This window comes from Terrapene carolina, unplaced genomic scaffold, assembly GCF_002925995.2.
Source record: "Terrapene carolina triunguis isolate 2854851 unplaced genomic scaffold, T_m_triunguis-2.0 Scaffold62, whole genome shotgun sequence".
Classification (NCBI taxonomy): domain Eukaryota; kingdom Metazoa; phylum Chordata; order Testudines; family Emydidae; genus Terrapene; species Terrapene triunguis.
The window spans coordinates 35,982,881-36,002,628 of NW_020664413.1; the positions used below are offsets into that span (position 1 = coordinate 35,982,881).

Sequence of the window (19,748 nt, forward strand, 5' to 3'; positions counted from 1 at the left end):
GGAGTGAGGGACAGCCTGCCAAATTGCCGCCCAACAGCTGGACCTGCCGCCCCTCTCTGAAGTGGCCACCCCAAGCACCTGCTTGGTAAGCTGGTGCCTGGAGCCGGCCCTGCAAGCAGGTCCCGTACCCAAACAGCATCTGGGGCTCCAGGCTGGAACTGGGGTGCATCTGTGTGGAACAAGGCTTATCCAAATATGAAAAAAAAATGAGACCCCATCAACTGGCTAAACCCATTTACTGAGGATCCAGCTGAGGATCTGATCCCCTTGATCTTAAATAGGAGTGTATAACAATACAGTCAATCAAATTCAAACCAACCAGATTATTACTGCTAAAATACAACTGTTCAGAAAATGAAATCAATTAACTCTTACATGTCTTTTTTTTAATCTAGAACAAAACAAAACTACTAATAGTGATCCTTAGATCTCAAATCCAGTTTAAGAATTGCAAAACAAAGAAAACATTAAAAAGCTTGATACCAAAAATAAAAGCTTATTGTGGACTCCGCTGAAGGCTATCCATTCCATTCAACATTTCCATGTTTAGTCATTAAGCTTCATTTTTTGAAATAATTCCAAAAAATGTGCTGAGCTGGAGGAGCAAAAGCCAATTAATAAACTGAACATTTCAGTAAGAGAGTGGACTTCAGACCAGATCTCAAAATATGGTAAAGTATTAAAAGAAATTTTTACCACCTACTTTTTAGTGTCTGATTCTGATACTCCCTTCCCTTACACTAGTGCAAATCAGAAGTAGCTCAGCTGAATCAATGCAATTAAACTAGTTTAAGTGAGAGGAGAATCAAGCTGGAATTGGTTCAAGATATCTCGTAAGACTGAAAAAGGAAAAAAAAAATCCATGATGTATCATTAAGAAGTTATATCAAGAGATATATTTTAGTTTTAAAAGTATGACATTTCCATTCTTTATTTGCCAGACTTAATGTAAACTATTAACAAGCAGATAATTGACTTAGATTGCCATAGCTAGTTAACCACAGTGACAAAATCTTAACATTAGCTAGTCTTTATACATGTGTCAACCTGTAGATGATTAATTAAGAAAAATCTTCAATGCTTCTCACCAACGAATCTTCTAGAAAGTGTTGTTTCTTTTTCAGCTTCCACTCAGAAGGTTATATTGTGCCATCAGTTTTTAAGCAGAATTTAAAATGAGGAGACGGGGGGTTCTGCATCTGTAATTCTGAAGAGCTTTAACAGTTTTCCAGTCCTGAAACAGGTTTTGTTTTGTTCAATATTGGATGCAATATTAGTCAAAGATGGAAGATATTGATTCAAAAATGTGTGGGGAATGCTGGGCAAAACTTATTACTGGCAGTCAAACCCTGAAGTTTGTAATCAACTGACTTCAACAGATATTTCCCTGAGTAAAATACTGAAAGACCCACAGATTTGGCCCTAAATAACTAGAAGAAAAAACAAACACTAGTGATCTTTGATCTCCCAATAATCTAACAATGCAAAAGGCGTATACAGGGTAAAGGCTCAGAACAGCATGATTGATTTCACGTCAATCTAGGAAGCCCAAAAAGAAAAGAATTAAAAGGCTTTAATGAAATTGCATTTTAACTTCCCACAACTTCTCCCTCCCCCTCAATGAATCTTTGCTCATTTCCTGCAAAACACATGAAAAGTAAATCTGGATTAAAGTGGGATTTCATTGCTCAAATTTCCAGTCAGCTCAATATATAAAAGAAGGTTTTGGTTTGCTGTATAGGAAGTGTTGCATATGCTGCACATTTATCTTAGCTCAAATCTCCTTGGATGTCCTGTCCCTGTTTGTCTTGACTCCTGCAGCTTAATTATTTACTGTAATTCTAGCAGTCGGTGAAGAATCTAAGTCTAACCAGGTGTCATCTAATTACTGCTTTCAATTTTTAACTGAAATTTTGTTTTTTAATCCTATTCTTCACTTTAGGTGATTACTTAGCAAATTCCTGATATAGTTCACTGCCCAGGATATAGAAAAGGAGTAAATAATTAAAGAAAGATCAAGATAAGTACTAAAAGTAGATTACTCATTTAAAAAAAAAACTTACGAAAACGAATACTGACATTAAGTTCATAGCAATGTCACTTTTATCAACTAAAACGTAAAAAGATTGTAATGTGTTTCACTGATGCGTATTTTTAATTTTCAAGCCATCACAACTCCCCCTCCCCAAATCAGAAGTCCCAATCCTGCTCCCATTAGGTCAGAGGGTATTCTGCTGTTGATTTCTGTCAGAGCAGCTCAAGCCTAGCATTCCTCTTATAAATGTTCACTGACAGAGTACAAGAAAATTATACCAGTGCAGGATTTTGATAAACAGTTCAACCCAAAGGTCCTCTCTCATATCTGCCTTTACCAGCAGTACAGACTGTAAACTGGATTGTACTCATTTTCTTTTCAAAACACCTACTTGGCTTTTTTTCCCCCCTTAAAGCCCAAATCCTTCCTCCCCTGTGTAAAACCTCAGAGTAGGGGGTTTCACCCAGGGGCTCTATGCAAGGGACATACTCTTCTGCTCAGACCTCCTGGGCTTCTACCTATGCACAGAACAGAGATAGTAGAGACTGTAGTAGCAGTGCAAGCTTCACCGTGTAACCCCAGCAATATGTAGCAGTTCTGGTCTATAAGAACCATCCATGCCCTTTTATTTCTTGGCCTCATTTGTGAAACTATCAGCAAAAGTGTCAATTCATGCCAAATGTGATTGTGGTTTCTGAGACGTGGACACCTATCCACCAGGATATGGACTGTGATCACCTATTAATTGTATAGAGGCCACTGTACATCCAGCCCTGGGCTGGATTTAAACTGGCAACCTGGAAGTGAACAGAGTTCACTTTTGTATCCTAGTATAATCCACTCTGCCATTGTATGCCCCTGTTTTACACTTTAGAAGGCTTTGAAATCACCTCCTCCTTTTGAGAGAATATTCCTGTTGCCCAAAGTTGTTCACTACCATTGTTTGTTAAGGGATTTGCTTTTCTACCATACCTCATTTAAACACAGGACACATTTTCAATTGTGCATGCATAAGCAAATCCCAATTATTACTACTTTTTATATCACTCAGTGTTCACATTTGCACACAGAGATTTATAATTGCTCACCTAAATATCCAATTTGTGGTTTGTACATGCAGGTACATGGGCCAATTCTAAACTTGCACGAAATGGAGGTTGGCCAAAAAATTGTCAAAGAATGTGAATTCACTAATATACATAAAAGCTACAAACCTCTGTTTATCACTTATGATGCCACTATGTAAGCGAACATCACTTTTTCATACATGTAGCAGAATTACATTTTTATTTTGAACAAATAAGCGTTAACATTTTAAGGTTTTGCAATCAAGCACTCAAAAGACAGGAATTGTAATATTACAGCTGAAGTTTCAACCTTAACTCTGCTCTGAATACAGACTTAAAATACAGTCTCTCCTAAAACCATTCCATATTATTTGTCAAATAACTCTGAAGTTTATTTTAAACACTTAAATGAAGTAAATCATGGCTCATGCAGCAAAATTCAACTGTGCAAGTGCAAAATTTCCAAATTTAAATTCTCCTGGATGGAAGCTTGGCCCCACTGAAATTAACTGGAGTTTTCCCTTTACTTTTAATGGGGCCAAGATTTCTCCCCTTTCCTTTAAAACTACTCTACCAATTTGCTTCAAACTTGGCTTATTCCTTAGATCTCAATGATCTAAGGAATTGTGTTACCATTTGCAAAATTTTTGATCAGGTTATACTGGGAAGGATATAGATTTTTCTCAATATACACATAAAATAGATGAATCAGATTTGTTAAAACTTTATAAAAAAAAACTTCACCTCTGGCCTGAGACCAACCATGGAAAAATCTCAACCCATGAGGATTTTGCTTCAGGAAATTATGAGCTACTGAAAAAGGAGGAATAGACCAAAAGTTGGAAATCAACTTAATTGTAGTGTGCATTCAGGCAGCTGTATGCATTTTAGTATCCAGAGGATTCACAGACCAAACAAGTGTGTCCGTGTAAGGTGAAAGGCTATCACCAGAAATGCTCACCTCTCCAGCATTATGAAGGTTTAGACCAATATCATGATATTACTTATTAACTATGGAAATGCAGAGCGCAGTTCTGCAATCATTGCTCACACAAGTCCCGCTGACTTGGACTGGACTCTTAATCTGGTAAACTAAAGAGGATCTGGCCAAGATATACGAAAAAATGTCTCGTCATTTAATGCAATGCAGGGAAGAGTACTGAGGAAATGTAAAGATATAGACAAGACCAGATTCAAAGCAGTGATTTAAATGTTGATGTAAATTACACATTGGGGTGAAATCCTGGGCCTACTGAAGTCAATGGGAATTTTGCAGAAAACAGGTATGAGTGACAATGTTTTATATCTTGCAGTAGTTTGATATTGAGATGGTGAAAAAATGAATGCAACTTACAACTGAGGAGACCGAAGTGGTGTAGCAGGAAAAGAAGTTAACAGGAGCATATCAGATAAAGTGGGAGCTCCACTACCTTATGCTTTTCCTGCTAAATCCTTGTCATCCTCCTCCTTACAATGTATTTTACCTCGTTTTGCCTATCAACTGAATGCCAAATACATGCTAGTTACTTTACTACTTATATATATATTCATTTTCTGACACGTGTGTCATCTCTTCTGAATTTGAACCAAAATAAGGCACTCCAGAAAAAATAGTCATGTAGGAAGCTTAACTGATTTGTGATTAATTGAACATAGGTTACAAAAATATTATTTAATAAAATCGGGTTTCTGTGAGCTGGAGGTAAATTTGAGTGTCCAAGGAGGTATGTTCCTTCTAAGAAGGGAAAATAGGTTTCTTATTCATGGTTAACCACTATAAAGAGAACACTATACAGAGAAAACAAGAACACAGACAGAAAACATTGCCTATGGAAGTGAACTATTAAGAGCAGCAAGGTTTGAAACACCTACACTCCCAGGAACTAGAGGGTCATATCATAGCAGACTAGAGTCAGTCCTTCCAGGAGTCCCATAATAAATACCAGATAAATGGAGTACTGTGTGAGTACACAAATCCTTAAAGACTGCCAGGTTCTTTTGTAAATTCAGACATTTGCCTTGATGATATTAATCCAAATTTGCCCTTCACACACTGCTGTGCACCACAATGTCCACCCAAGATGTGGCTGCATTTCAGCAGTGCTGTACAGGTGGATGTCTGAAGTGCTTTGGGATTCTTCAAAATGAAATGCTATGGTAATATAAAATATTGCTTCTATAATTCCCTATAAAATGCTACTTTAGGATACCACCGTGAGAGAACTTAAATTAGACAGAGTATGGACCCCATCTTGTAATCTTTACCCATGATAGTAATCCTAAATAATAAAGACTGCTGGCATGAGTAACAGGTTGCAGGATCAGTTCCTGTGCAACTTTGGACAGTGAGAGGAGTCATTTTTTCTCTCTGTTTATCGAGTAGCATGTTTAACAAACATTCAGGAGTCAGATTTGTCAAGGGAGAAGACACAACACTGCTTAATATAGGCATAACCACTCAGATCAAACTGAGTCTTCTTAGGCTTCTGGAAACATCCAGTTTCCACTCAGTACTCCCAAATTCAAATTGCCAGTATTCAAAAATCATGAGTCATCCTTCAAAATTTCATGAGACTGGATTAAAAATCATGAAATACTTTTGAGTGAGGGGCTTCTAATTTTTGAGACGATAGTGTACGTTTGGGTCATGTTTTCAAGTTTGTCTCTGCAACCACAAGGTCTACAATCACTTTTTTTTTTTTAAATGAAAGCTGAAATCTTCACATAATCACAGGATTCCAAGAACTAGAGTTTTAAGAAAAACACCAAATATTGTGAGACTTGGAATAAGAGTCCCAAGAGTTGACAATACTACTATTAAGAGGTTTAACACAGGTATTACCAGACTCCATTACTAACATTACATCATCTCATTAGCATAGTTATTCTGATAATTCTTACATCCAGCACAGCAAAATTCTTAACACCTGCCCTGCTTTTGGGTGCCAATTCAAGGTTTTCCCCTCACTTTACCAAATAATTGGTAAATTCACATTCACATCTATTATACATGTGTCCTAATTTTTTCAAGGTGGCTCTAGCACAAGGAAATAAGTATTTAAGTCAGCACTGCAGCTTCAGTTCTATGCAGTGTAAATAAGAGTGCAAAGGAATTAGCTCTCTACCCAGTGTGACCTCTTTGGCTGGAGCTTTTGCAATGCTCCTGCTGTACATTAGCTATCTCCTAACTACTTCCCTGCTCAGAAAAGGGAGCTGTTAGCAGCAGTTGCTGTATAATTACTTACTTGATTCCCTCTAAGAAGCTTACACTAAGAGTTGAGCAAAGAAAGCAGATTAACAATTTGAATACATCCACCTAACGCACACACATAAAACAGTGGGGCTACCAATAGACGTGGCCCAGGAAATTCACTTCATCTCATCCTGCTGGAACAATAAGGGGTTTCATTTGAATTGTGGGGCAATTACATTGTGTGGGAGAGGGAAGGGGCGAGACAGGAAGAGATGGGCTGCAGTTACAGGGTGGGAGTGAGTGAGTGAGTGGAGATAGGACTCCTCCATCCCCAGCAGCTAGATTAGTACCAGAGTAGGCGGCGGCGCAGCCTATAGTGCTCAGCCTGCTCTGCCAGTCACATGCTCCCCAATGTAACCTAGCAACAGCAAAGCCCAGAGAAAAAGTTCTCTCTCTCCCAACTTCAAATCTGTGTCTGGGACTGAGGGAAGCTTATTGTGCTCCAGACTAAGCATCTGTTTCTTTATTAGACTCTTTTTATAACATACCGCATCTGTTACACATACAACAGACACGTACACGTTGCACATGCACAATCAGTGCAAATACAAAGAGCAAAGCCTGTGTCTGCCTAATGGAACACATCTCGAGGTGCAGCTTTACCGAGGAGCTGGTTGCAAAACCAGCTCTTAGAAACTGGGGGGACTCACTCAGCCCGCTCACTTCGGGCTTCCCAACCACCTGCATTTGGTGCGTTGAGAGGGGCCGGCAACACGGCCACACACAGATCTTTATAGATGTTCTCCGGGGCCAATAAACATGTTTCAGTAGCAAGCGCCAGGGTACGGCGATTGTCTTGCCCTCCTTTATGCACGGAGCCCTGGCCGGCCTCCTTGCAAGGAGCGCTCCCCCCAGTTAAAGGCTTCTCTCTCCCTTGCATCTCCAGAAAATGAAAGCCCGGCGTGACTTTGCCGTGGATTTGCACCGCCTGAACGGCCCTCCCAAACGTAACCCCAGCTCAGCGACTGCTCCCCCCCGAGGACTCAGACCCCTTCCTTGGGTAAAGAACCACCCCGGGGGAAGCAAAGGACGAAACCAGCCTGAGGAGGAGCTGTCACAGAAAACGCTGGGCTCGCTTCTTACAGCCCCCGGGCTCGCTCTACTTCCCACTACAGGATAAACAACTTCTGGGAAGAGTCACTTCCTGCTGCTCTAGCCCTCCGGGGACACAGCTCCCTTACAGACCAGCAGCCACCGCCCCCCTCGCCTTCCCCCTGGCGTTCCCGAGGGGCCCGGGAGCGCCCCGAGCCCCACTCAGACGAGGCTGCAGTAGGGGGCTTACCTTGGCCACTAGCCTGCATGATGCATGCAGTGAATAATATGAGCACTTTGCAAGAAGCTGCTGCTCCTCCGTCCATCCTGTGGCGAGATCCCATCTGGGCTGGGATGCTCCAGCTCCCTAGGAAGCTGCCGGCTGGGCTCAGGAAGGCTGCTCGGCCCTGCAACAGCCCAAGCCGCCCGGTGTCTTTTTCTTATCCCGCTAGGTGCAGACGAAACTCCCACCCTCCAGACATTGCATAAAGCTCTTTATACCCAGCAGCCCCGGAACTAGCATGAGGGAATCAGGCATTGCTCCAGGCCCCTGCAGCCACAGGCTGCCTTGGCCCCTCCTTCCGCGCGCACTTTGCCGGGTAGGAGGGATGCTTTCACACCAATGCACTCCAATGACTTTCTACATCACTCTGGTGCAGCTTTACAATACGTTTTGGGCAGATCCGGGGTGATTTCCAATAGCAAACAGCATTTGATGCTCCTCAGACGCCAGTGTCCCACCTGACAAACAATAAAAGGAGTTAACGAAGGAGCCTTATTAAGGCTTTAGAACAAGTCATTAAATTCAGACATGGGTGTAAAGTTTAAAACGCTGATTTCGTTGATTAGTCCATAAAGAGACGCGGTCAATCACCTCTAAAACGCTGTTGAAGTCTTGACAGTCACAGAATGAATCTTATTTCTCCACCAGAGCCTTTCATGAATTTCCCAGGAGAGAAAGTCAGTCTCACAAAACGCTTGGGCCGAGTGTGAAGCTATTGCTAAGGGAAACTTTAATATCCCTGCTCCTAACTTTGTCAACAGAGGGTACTGTGACGATCCTGCCTTTGGTAAGGGGTCTTTGTGTCACAGGTACACAATAAATCACGGGTAAAATATCCATCCAGGGTTCAGATATTGTTGCCATTTCAGGAATTAGATACAAGACTACTATAGAAAACTATGACAAATCATCATTCGAAAGGGGAACGCCGGGATATGTTTGCATTTTTCCGAGATTACCCTCCACTCTAATCTGGTTAACATATTTTCGGAGCCCGTCAAAAGATTGTGATGGAAAGGCAGTACCGGGAGTATCACACAGAAATGATATTAACTAACAGTATTTATAATTCTGTTAAAACTGCTGAGAGATCGTGTAGCTTAACATGACTCACAGTGGCACGGTAGTTCTTTTGGAGGGGAAATTTATCACGATAAAACTTTAGGTGGAACGTCACTTAGCCCTCCCCTCTCAATCCCAAACACAACATACTCGTGTATTTCAGGAACAAGGGATTGTTGTATAAATCATGGTATCAGAGAGAGGGAGAGATGCATTTATCTCCTAACATGATTGGTCCTATTCATTTTAATTACCCCCATCTATACAAACTACTTATATTGTTTGCATAAAGTTTACAGTTTATATTAAACTGCAGGGCTTGTTTGTAGAGTTTGACAGACATTTCTGAAACATTACTTAACTTTTCTTGGTCCTGTCACAGACTTTAATTTCCAAAGTGCCTGTAATTTTTACACGGCTGTTTTGTTGTTGATTGGGAGATACGGATTTTTCTTTGCGTTGATCGCTTAGGACCCTAATCCCACAAACGTTTCCGTAAGGATTTTCTAATATCTATCATGCTAGAGGAGGAAAGGGAGGGGGGAATAAGAAAGATAAGATGTGGAGTGTAGGCTTTGCAGGGTTGTGATTTATGCAGGTTCAGGGCTGCTTGGTGTAGTGGTACGACACAGCACCGGGGTCAAGCCACAAGAAACACTGGGGCAGATCAGAATATTCAATGAGTTTCCTGGCACCTCTGAATCAGAGAGAGGATAAGATCTCTCCATCACAAGATCCAGAGCTGCTGGGGGGGGGGGGGGGGGGGGGGAACTGCCCTCTTCAAATCTCTTTCCTCCTTCCCTCCCTCCCTGTCTCCTTTCACTGTAGGAGAACAGTGCTTGAAACATTCCTTTCTGCACGGAAGGACTTCTCCTATTGTTGTTTTCTTTGTGTGAAAGTGTTGCCAACTTACTGGAATTCTTGTCGTAGTTTCACAGCAAGTGTCTCAGGCTGACCAAACGGAACCAGCTGCGTTTGTGTATGGGGCCGCGCTGCTTTAATCCCACAACAACGCCAAGGGGAGGGTAGGACGGGATCCACACACGGGGGTACACAGCCGATCCTTTCTATAGAAATGGGTGTCTGAAAAGCAAACACACAGATTGGCTACATTTAATTAGAACGGAAGAGTCTGACCAATTCACGCCCAAGCACGTACTGCTGCTAGCCCGGCACTACCACAGGCACTGAAAGCAAGACAGGCTTATGGATAAATAACGTAGCCAGCCCCTGTAGAGAGCTCCAGCGCTTGGAACCCCAGCCAGTGAGCGAATAATACGACGCGCGTTGTTCTGCCTTGAGATGTTTGCGTCCATTCAGTACAGAGAATTTTCAAAAGTATTTTTATCTGGAGTGGATTTAGAGATTAAGATTTTAATTGAAATCAGCACAAAAGCGAGGGGAGTTCCTACTTAATCTCAGAGGCAAACGCATTGTCCACATTTCCTCCCCTAGCTGTAGAAAGATCACCGGTTCCCAAATATGAACAGGGTAATTGTGCGAAAAAGAGAAACTCTCCCCCCTGACAGCTAGGAGTGGAGTTTGGGTTTTGATACATTTCTGTTCCATTCCACTGTTTAAATTACTTTATTCATTCACAAATGTATTCGAAAGGTTTCTTCCTTAGAGGTCAGCCCTTCCACTAATTAAGTAATGAGTATTATCAGCTCGGCTGCTCCTATTGCTGTAGTGCTGTGCGACAGTAAAATACAGTGCTAGGATAACAGCTCATCTTTGGGGAAGGTCCTGGGACAAGTAGAGGAGCACTGTCTTCTCCATCTGAAGTCCCTTTTCTCCACTGAACCATATCAACTAAACAAAGGACCCGATTCTGCAATCCCTACACCAACAAATGACTTAGATGGGAGTTTGGGTGCGCAAGAAAAGCAGGATCGGGCCCAAATGCTTCCAAGCCAGAGTCAGCTAGAGGGAAAGGGTCGTACAAGAAATGTAACTAAAGAATACAGATTCCGAAACTACAGTCAACGATCACTTCTATCAATGTAGTTCTCCTGCTTTGCTGGCGCTCTCTCTGTACCTTCAAGTGAACTGATGTCAAAGATAGTTGTTATCAACAAAGATTATTTTAGGTTTAAGGAAATTCAATTACTCCACTTAGAAGTTTAGAAGAAATACAGCAAATTCAGTTGTTTACTCTGGTTTTAATGCAAAATCCGCATTGGGAAATGTTTGCGTTCCTTGTTTTCCTGTAAACAAGCACCCAGAAAAGCTGTGAAAGCTTTAATTTACAGGGATTGGACATATCGCTTACTAATTAAAGAAATGCCCTGAGCAGAGAAGTTAAAAATTAAAAGGATTGATTTTTGACCAGAGTTCACTTTTCCTGTCCCGTCTCAAAAGAGAACTAACTCTTAATAAACTTGTAGAAATGTCGAGATTGCTATATTACTAACTACCGAACCCACCTAACATCGAGCAAAACCAGACGTAGGCACCTTTACAGATTGTGGGCAGAGCCTCCCAGCCCGCTATGACTTGACCATTACAATTTATCCCAGCCGGTGATCTGCCCCCTTGTGTACAAACAGAGCTGCAATCACCACTAGCATTTACAGGTTGCAGAGTGGTAGCCGTGTTAGTCTGTATCAGCAAAAAGAACGAGGAGTACTTGTGGCACCTTAGAGACTAACAAATTTATTTGGGCATAAGCTTTCCTGGGCTAAAGCCCACTTCATCAGATGCATGCAGTGGAAAATACAGTAGATAGATAGATAGATCATGAAAAAATGGGTGTTGCCATACCAACTCTAACAAGACTAATCAATACCAGTTGGAAAACACTTCAACCTCCCTGGTCACTCAATTACAGACCTAAAAGTTGCAATTCTTCAACAACAAAAACTTCAAATCAGACTCCAACGAGAAACTACAGAACTGGAATTAATTTGAAAACTGGACACCATTAAATTAGGCTTGAATAAAGACTAGGAGCGGATGGGTCATTACGCAAAGTAAAAACTATTTCCCCATGCTAATTTCCCCCCTATTGTTACTCACACCTTCTTGTCAACTGTTTGAAATGGGCCATCCTGATTATCACTACAAAAGTTTTTTTTCTCCTGATAATAGCCCACCTTAATTGATTAGTCTCATTAGAGTTGGTATGGCAACACCCATTTTTTCATGTTCTCTGTGTGTGTGTATGTATGTGTGTATACACACACACACACCATACCTACTGTATTTTCCACTGCATGTATCTGATGAAGTGGGCTTTAGCCCACGAAAGCTTATGCCCAAATAAATTTGTTAGTCTCTAAGGTGCCACAAGTACTCCTCGTTCTTTTCACTAGCATTTAGTAATCCTGCAGCCAGTCTGTCCTCTGAAGAACTTAGATTTTTCCAAAGATAAATTATTTTATAGGCACTATTTCTAATGTCACATCAGCATATGCTCACAACACCTTTTCCTGTAAAGTTTTTTTTTTTGTATATCATATGCACAGGTACATCTGTCTATGTCCTCCTTTGAATATGAGGCTGATATAGCAAACAATCTGCATGGATCTGAAGTACAAGATGTCCCAGTCTCTTTGTGGGGGTAACAGTTCATCACAGAGCATTAAAGCTCTGTGGCTTCCTTCCATCGGCTCTACCATAGTACTCCAGTTCAAAAAGTCACAGTTATTCTAGAGTCTCTACTTTACAGCAGCCCATCATGTTTTTATGTGATAGAAACGTCACTTACAATGTTATGTTTGGGGCGGGGGTGTTTTTGGAGCTATTCACAATACAATCAATTTCTTCTTAAATTCACTTGAGGCCCAGCTCTGTTCCCATTGAAATCACAGGCGATATTGCAAAAGGCTAGGAATTTTCTCAAATTTGCAGCAGTTCTTCCAGTTTAGTAATAATTTATGTCTTCATGGACAGATTTCTAATGCTTTCCTCCTTTTCCATTCATTACACATGTATCTAATTGTAAAGGGCTCTGGATTTTGATGGTGGTTGTTTAGGATGCAAATAATAATGCTACTAGCAGCTAAAGTATTTCCCCACTGTCTGTACTTTTGGCTCTTTCATTCATAACCCTCTTTCAACCAATAATTTTATCATAATACAGTGTAAATGTAAATCAGTTGCAAACAACAGAGTCTGAAGCATGCAAGAAATATCATATTGGTAACAAACTCCCTCAAGTGAAATTAGCAGAGACGGGAGAGCAAAATAAATCTCCATTTACACTTTGTGCTTGTCCCACAATGGAGGAAAATACCATAGTTTAACAATAATCACATCTACCATACTTGGAATTGTAACTGGTTCAATGGGTAGAAGTATATAAATATGCAACAAGGGAAATATAAAATTGGTCGTTTGAACCCAGGCATTTGAAGCAGATGGCTTCCTCCTCCACAGTTGCCTGGTTGCCAGCAGACACCCTACTCTTGTGCCCAGCCCCACCTCAGCTTGCAGCAGCCATTACAGGAATGAACCTTATCCCCCTGTGCTGGAGTGTGCTCAGTCACTCTGTGCAATGGTGCATGTGCAATCCAGTCAGGACTGGAAGTTGTTTGACTCAGTTGAGACTTACTAGAACTTAACAGCTAAAATCTCTGAAGATTCTATCGTCACTGAGCATGTTCTCTGCAATTTTTCAATGGCTTATAAATTTGGCCAAATGTAGGTGGACTTTCACAAGGACACCAAAAGATACATCCAGGACACACAGGCTACCCATCCCCCCAGCCAAATTTCAAGTCCCTGCTCCAATGTATGGGGGCACAAAAACTGTTTAAAAGAAAGAGCACCCAAATTTTTTAACCTGGGCAAAACATCATATTTTTACTAGCCTCATTCTCAGAAATGGATAAACCATTTGGGCTGAAATTTTCAAAAACTTTCAGCCTGAGATAGACATTGTGCCTGCAAAATTTCAGCCCAAACAGTTAAAGTTTGGCAAAGTCATAAGCAATTAAAAATAGGATCGTATAAAGGGTAGTGTTGGGCAATCTTAGTAAATAAGCAGCCCCGCCTCTCATGTTCAAATTAGCGTGCCCAACAAATTACTATTTTAATCTCACTTCCCACTGGAGTCACACTTTTAATTGCCAAAGAGATGTAACTAAATAAAACAATGTATTCTATATTAAATTATCTTTATTTCTTGGGAATGAGGCAAACATTGAATGGTGTAATATTAATGGTGGATTTCAATTAGACTTACAGTTGCTTTGAAAATGGTACTTTTTCTCTTAAATCACTTGGACGTTTTTGGCAATTTTACCCAGTATCTATTTTCTTAGCACCCAAATCAAATGCCCACAGAGATCACAGCAACCGTTCATCAGAAGCACTTGGGGAAATATATGAATTAATACTAGGGGGTTAATGGCACATGCAGTAAAAGTCTTTTATATGCTTTTGGATCTGAGCCCAGGAAGCCCCAAAACACATAACTACTAAGTATGTATCAGGAAACATAATGCCCACAGCTGTTTCAGCAGTAAGGAGAACGGGCAGGGTTAGTGGTATGGGGTTAGAAGACAGATAAATCCTAAACCATTTTGATTTGTATTTCTCCACAGAGATGGAGATCGACCATCGCTTAATAAACTGAAACTTTATTGGACCTGTCCATGAACTTTGTGTCCAAGTCTCTTTACCAGGTATGTAAGACCTCCTTCTTATGATAGGTCAATTAGGCAGCCATAGGCCTGTGAAATGAATCACTTGTCTGAGTGCGATGAGACCCAGCATGATGGAGGAGGAGCTGCTCTGTAATAATTGATGAATACTGTGTGTTAACCTGTCTATTGGGATATTTACTGCAAGAATATATGGGCTTAGTTTAATAGGGAGCTGTAATGAAGAACAAATAGGAAGAAAGCAGAATGGCTCATGATAGTAATGGCTCATGAGCATTGCTAAGAGACAGTGCCCGTATTGGTAGCTTTGAAGACCTTCTCACCAGCCAACTTGCAAATCAGTTTTTCCCAGAAGGGCCTAAGCCACCGTTTACATTCTTATAGAATAGAAAATATTAATTTACAAGACATCACCTGATGGAAAGAAACGGTTACTCACCTTCTCGTAACTGTTCTTCTTCGAGATGTGTTGTTCATATCGATTCCAATTAGGTGTGTGCACGCCGCGTGCACAGATCGCCGGAAGGTTTTCCCCCTAGCAGCACGCGTCAGGTCAGCTCTGGAGCCCCCTGGAGTCACGCCTTCATGTTCCTTCTTGCTGGATACTCCGACAGAGGGGAAGGTGGGTGGGTTTGGAATGGACATGAGCAATACATCTTGAAGAACAGTTATGAGAAGGTGAGTAACTGTTTCTTCTTCTTCTTCAAGTACTTGCTCATATCAATTCCAATTAGGTGACTCCCAAGCCTTACCTAGGAGGTGGGGTCGGAGTTCATGGAATCACTGATTGAAGCACAGCCCTGCTGAACATTGCATCGTCCCTGGTGTGCTGGGTATAATGGAAGGGGAGGTGTGGACTGAGGACCACGTTGCCACTCTACATATCTCCCGGATCGGGACCTGGGCCAGGAAGACCGCCGAGGATGCCTGAGCTCTGGTGAAGTGCGCACTTAGAGCAGGGGCAGGGACCTTTGCCAGGTCATAACAAGCCCGGATACAGGCTGTGATCCACGATGATATCCTTTGCGTGGACACTGGGAGGCCTTTCATCCTGTCTGCTAGCACAATAAACAGCTGGTTCGGCTTGCGGAATGGCTTAGTTCATTCAATATAAAACTCCAATGCACACTGCACATCCAGGGAGTGAAGCCTCTGCTTGCGGCTATTGGCATGAGGTTTCGGGAAAAAGACCAGAAGGAATATGTCTTGATTGGTGTGGAAATTCGAGACCACTTTCGGGAGGAATGCCGGGTGAGGTCGCAGTTGCACCTTGTCTTTGTAAAAAAAATGGTATATGGAGTGTCGGATGTGAGAGACTTGAGCTTGGACACCCTTCTGGCTGATGTTATTGCAACCAAAAAGACCACCTTATAGGAAAGATAGAGAAGTGAGCATGTCGCTAGGGGCTTGAATGCCCCCCCCCCCCCATCAGCCTCGAAAGTACCAGGTTAAGATCCCAAGCCGGTGTGGGTCGCCGAATATGAGGATATAATCTGTCCAATCCCTTGCGGAATTGCTGCACCATTTGGTTAGTGAAAATGGACTGGCCATGCTCTCCTGAGTGAAAAGTTGAGATGGCAGCCAGGTGAACCATTATCAAGGAGTGAGACAAGCCCTGCTGTTTCAACTTTAGGAGGCAGTCCAAGATAAAGGGGACTGATGATTGCGTCGGATGGATACGGCTCTGCGAGTACCAAATTGCGAATCTTTTCTACTTGGCCAGGTAAGTAGCTCTGGTTGAAGGTTTTCTGCTACCCAGAAGAACCTCCCTAATGGGGTCTGAGCATGTAAGCTCTAGCAGATTCAACCATGCAGCTTCCAAGCCGTGAGGTGGAGAGACTCGAGATTGGGGTGCTGAAGTCGTCCGTGATGTTGAGTGATGAGGTCCGGAACTAACAGTAGAGTGATTGGAGTATCCACTCATAGCTCCAGTAGCATGGTGTAACAATGCTGGCGTGGCCAGGCCGGTACTACCAGGATCACTGAGGTTCCATCACTCTGGATCTTGAGGAGGACCTTGTGAACCAGCGGTATAGGAGGGAATGCATAGAAAAGGTAGTCCTTCCATGGAAGTAGAAACGCATCTGCCAACAAACCCGGGCTGTGGTTCAGGAAGGAGCAGAATTGTAAGCACTTCCTGTTGCCCCTTGTGGCAAAGAGATTGCTCTGGGGAACTCCCCACCATTGGAAGATCTTGTTTATTATGTCTGGGCGGACAGACCACTCGTGATTGTGAAAAGACCTGCTGAGATGGTCTGCTAGCTCGTTCTGAGACCCAGGAAGATAGGACGCTTCCAAGTGTACCGAGTGTGCTATGCAGAACTCCCAGAGCTTGAGGGCTTCCTGACACAGGGGAGAGAAGCATGCTCCCCCCCAGCTGTTGATATAGAACATCGCTGTTGTATTGTCTGTCAGGACCGATATGCACTTGCCCTCCAGGAGAGGCCGAAAGGCCTAACATGCCAGCCGGACTGCCCTGAGCTCCCTCACGTTGATGTGAAGCATCAGTTCCTCTGGAGACCAGAGGCCTTGAGTTCTGTGCTCTCCAAGGTGCACCCTCTCATTGACAGCCACCACCACCACCGAGTCTGGTGGGGGTTGGGCAAACAAATATTCATAGCCATTGGAGGGCACAAAATACTTTCTCTCGACTCCTTTAGCTATAGGAGCCAGAGAGGATGGTGTTTGCCAGAGAGTTTTTGTGTTCTCCTGAATGGCTTCAATCAGGGGAAGGGCCACCCGGGTGGGTCCTACCGGGGATAAAATGTCCACCATTGTGTCTGATGCTTCAGTGACCTCTTCCATTTGTATCCCGAGACTCTGAGGCTCTTCTGTCGGGGAGGGGAGGCCCCGAGGATGTTCCTGCCACAGCCTCATCTGGAGATGATGATGAGGAACCCCGAACTAGGGAAGGCCCTTCCTGCGGTTCTGCCCCCAAATCGGAGTCCGCCTCGGTGCCGGCCACAGCGCCTTCCGCGGCACTGATCATAGCCACGGTGCCGGATGCAGTGCCGGATGCGGCGCCAGCACCAGTCCTGCTGTTGGTGCCAGGCGCGGTGCTGATTGTGGCACTAGCGGCGGTAGCAGTGGCTGATGCTCGAGAGAGATCCCTGGTCCTAGACGCAGTCCTTCTCTTGGAAGCGACCAAAAAGGAGCATGCCAAGGCGGATCCCTGGGACTGTTGGTAAGTCCATGGAGTCAGCATGTGAGCCAGTACTTGCGATTGTGTTGGTCATGGTACCGGGGGGAAGGTTTGAGTCATCCCCTCAGTCTGGGAGTGCTGGCGGCTACGGTACCGGCTTCTCCAGGATACACATGAGTCCATGTCTGATTTGGAGTCCGATGAGTCATAGCCGGCTTGCCTCTGGACTGCACAGGTAACTTCTGTGTCATCTGGGGCCGGTGCAGTGCCACCGTGATCGGGAGAGTGCAGACCTGCCAGAGTTATCAGGTCCCAGGCTTGCTGTGCTTCTTCTTTGGGACAGGAGACTGATCGGTGCCATGATTGTTCCCGTGCCGTGCTCAGCGCTGGGGAGTGCTGGTGCCGAGTGTCTCTGACCCCAGAGTCCTTCCTCGGCACCTTCCAGACCAAAGCTGATGAGCTGTGCACCAGTGCTGAGGAGCCCGGTGCCGTGTCCATGGGGCTCGACTCAGACTGAGGGAGCAGAGTTCCTTCCATTAGCAGTAACTTTAAACTGTGGTCCCTCTCTTTCTTCATGCGGCGGCGAAAACTCCTACAGATCTTACACTTGTCCATTTGATGGGACTCCCCCAAGCACTTTAGACAAGCTGAGCGTGGGTCGCCCTTGGGCATAGGCTTCTGGCAAACGCCATACAGCTTAAACCGAGGCATGCCCCAGGTCCGGGAGAGGGACAGGGAAACGAGGGAGGGAAAACACATCCCAGTACCCCGAGTTCAAATATCTAACCAACTACAAACAACTTTTAAAACTGTCTGACTATTTACAGAAATACTCTGCTAGAGGATCGCTCGTTGAAAACAAGAGACGAAACGCTCCAACGACTGTCACTGGCGGTAAGAAGGAACTGGAGAGGTGGTGGGTTGGCAGGGCCCTATATGCGGCGCCATGAAGTCATGACTCCAAGGGGCTCCAGAGCCGACCCGACAGATGCTGCTAGGGGAATAACCTTCCGGCGAACTGTGCATGCGGCGCGCACACACCTAATTGGAATCGATATAAGCAAGCACTCAAAGAAAAACAGATAATTAACAAGTATTCTCTAGTATTAGTGGGGATTAAAGGGAAGTGCAGTTTATAGAGTATTTCCCAAAACCCCAAAACCCATCCCCCAACATGCTATAAAAACTCTTGCTGGCCTAAGCCCAGGAACACTCAAGATCAAAAAGACTATAAGCAGTTTTAAAAGAGACTCTCTCTCTCTCTTTGTCTCTCAAGAGAGGGAGTTGTTAGGGGGAACAAAACTAAGACACAGGTATTCACTGGGGTATCTGAGGAAGCTAGGCCTGTCTAGGCTACTATCAGGGGATGGGTAAGCCATTAGGTAAAACAGACCTGTGTAGATTGTTTGTTGTTTAAAAATCTTTTATCCTCTAATGCTTTGCTCCTACAGTTAAAATAAACAATACTCTTTTTTAAAAGATTGCTTTGTCACCAAATACCACTGATCACAGACTCCTGAAGGGAAGAACTGCAGATAAAAAACTCAGTTGGATCTGCTAGGTAAGCACAGTTGATACACAAGGTACTGTAGCCCAGAACCTGGTCTGAGAGTGGGAGATTCATGTGATTCCATCACAGGAGAGGTAAAGGCATGAAGTCTGACACCAGATGGGGAACATTCAAAAGAAACCAGAAAAGGGGACGGAGGTGCTACTAGCCCTGTAAACAGGACACCGTTTTTTGCTGCATAGGTGTGGGAGTGTGGTAGAGGTATATGAGAGTGCAAATTTATTTTATGGACTGCAGACTTAGGGCTTTCCATTAAGTTAAAGGCAAAATTCACATTGACTTCAATGAGAACTATATCTGGTTCTAATTACAGAACATTTGTTCCTAGTAAAAATAAACACGGTAGAAAGAACCCAGCTTGACACTCACAGAAGAGGCTGTGATCAAAAGGCTGGAAGTTAGAAAAAAAATCTTTTACTTGTAAAATGAAGATATTTTCTATGGAAATCAGTGAGGGAAAATAAACATAGGAATCTGCAATGTCATTTTTACAGTTGCTCTTCAGAGTTAGAACTCCCAGTAAGGGGAAAGGCAACACAGGGCAGCTTCTGTTGCTGATAATACTTGTCATTAATAGATTAATGTTTGTTTTGTAAGACATCAAAATCAACATGTTATCTTTTTTCCATTGCTACTACATGCCAGTGGAAATAACTGTAACAATCTGCTGTTCCACAATTTGAGATTTTTTTGGT

The 19,748-nt window shown here is 43.2% G+C and overlaps 1 protein-coding gene across 1 annotated transcript in view; it reads right to left on the reverse strand.

Annotated features, from left to right (window-relative positions):
* The window catches only part of LRP2 (LDL receptor related protein 2), a 179,802-nt gene extending 172,071 nt beyond the window's left edge, over window positions 1–7,731 (reverse strand). The window contains exon 1 of the mRNA XM_029910515.1: window positions 7,638–7,731. Coding sequence (XP_029766375.1) covers window positions 7,638–7,731 — 94 coding nt within the window. The remainder of the gene's footprint in view (window positions 1–7,637) is intronic.
* Between the last annotated feature and the right edge of the window lie 12,017 nt (window positions 7,732–19,748).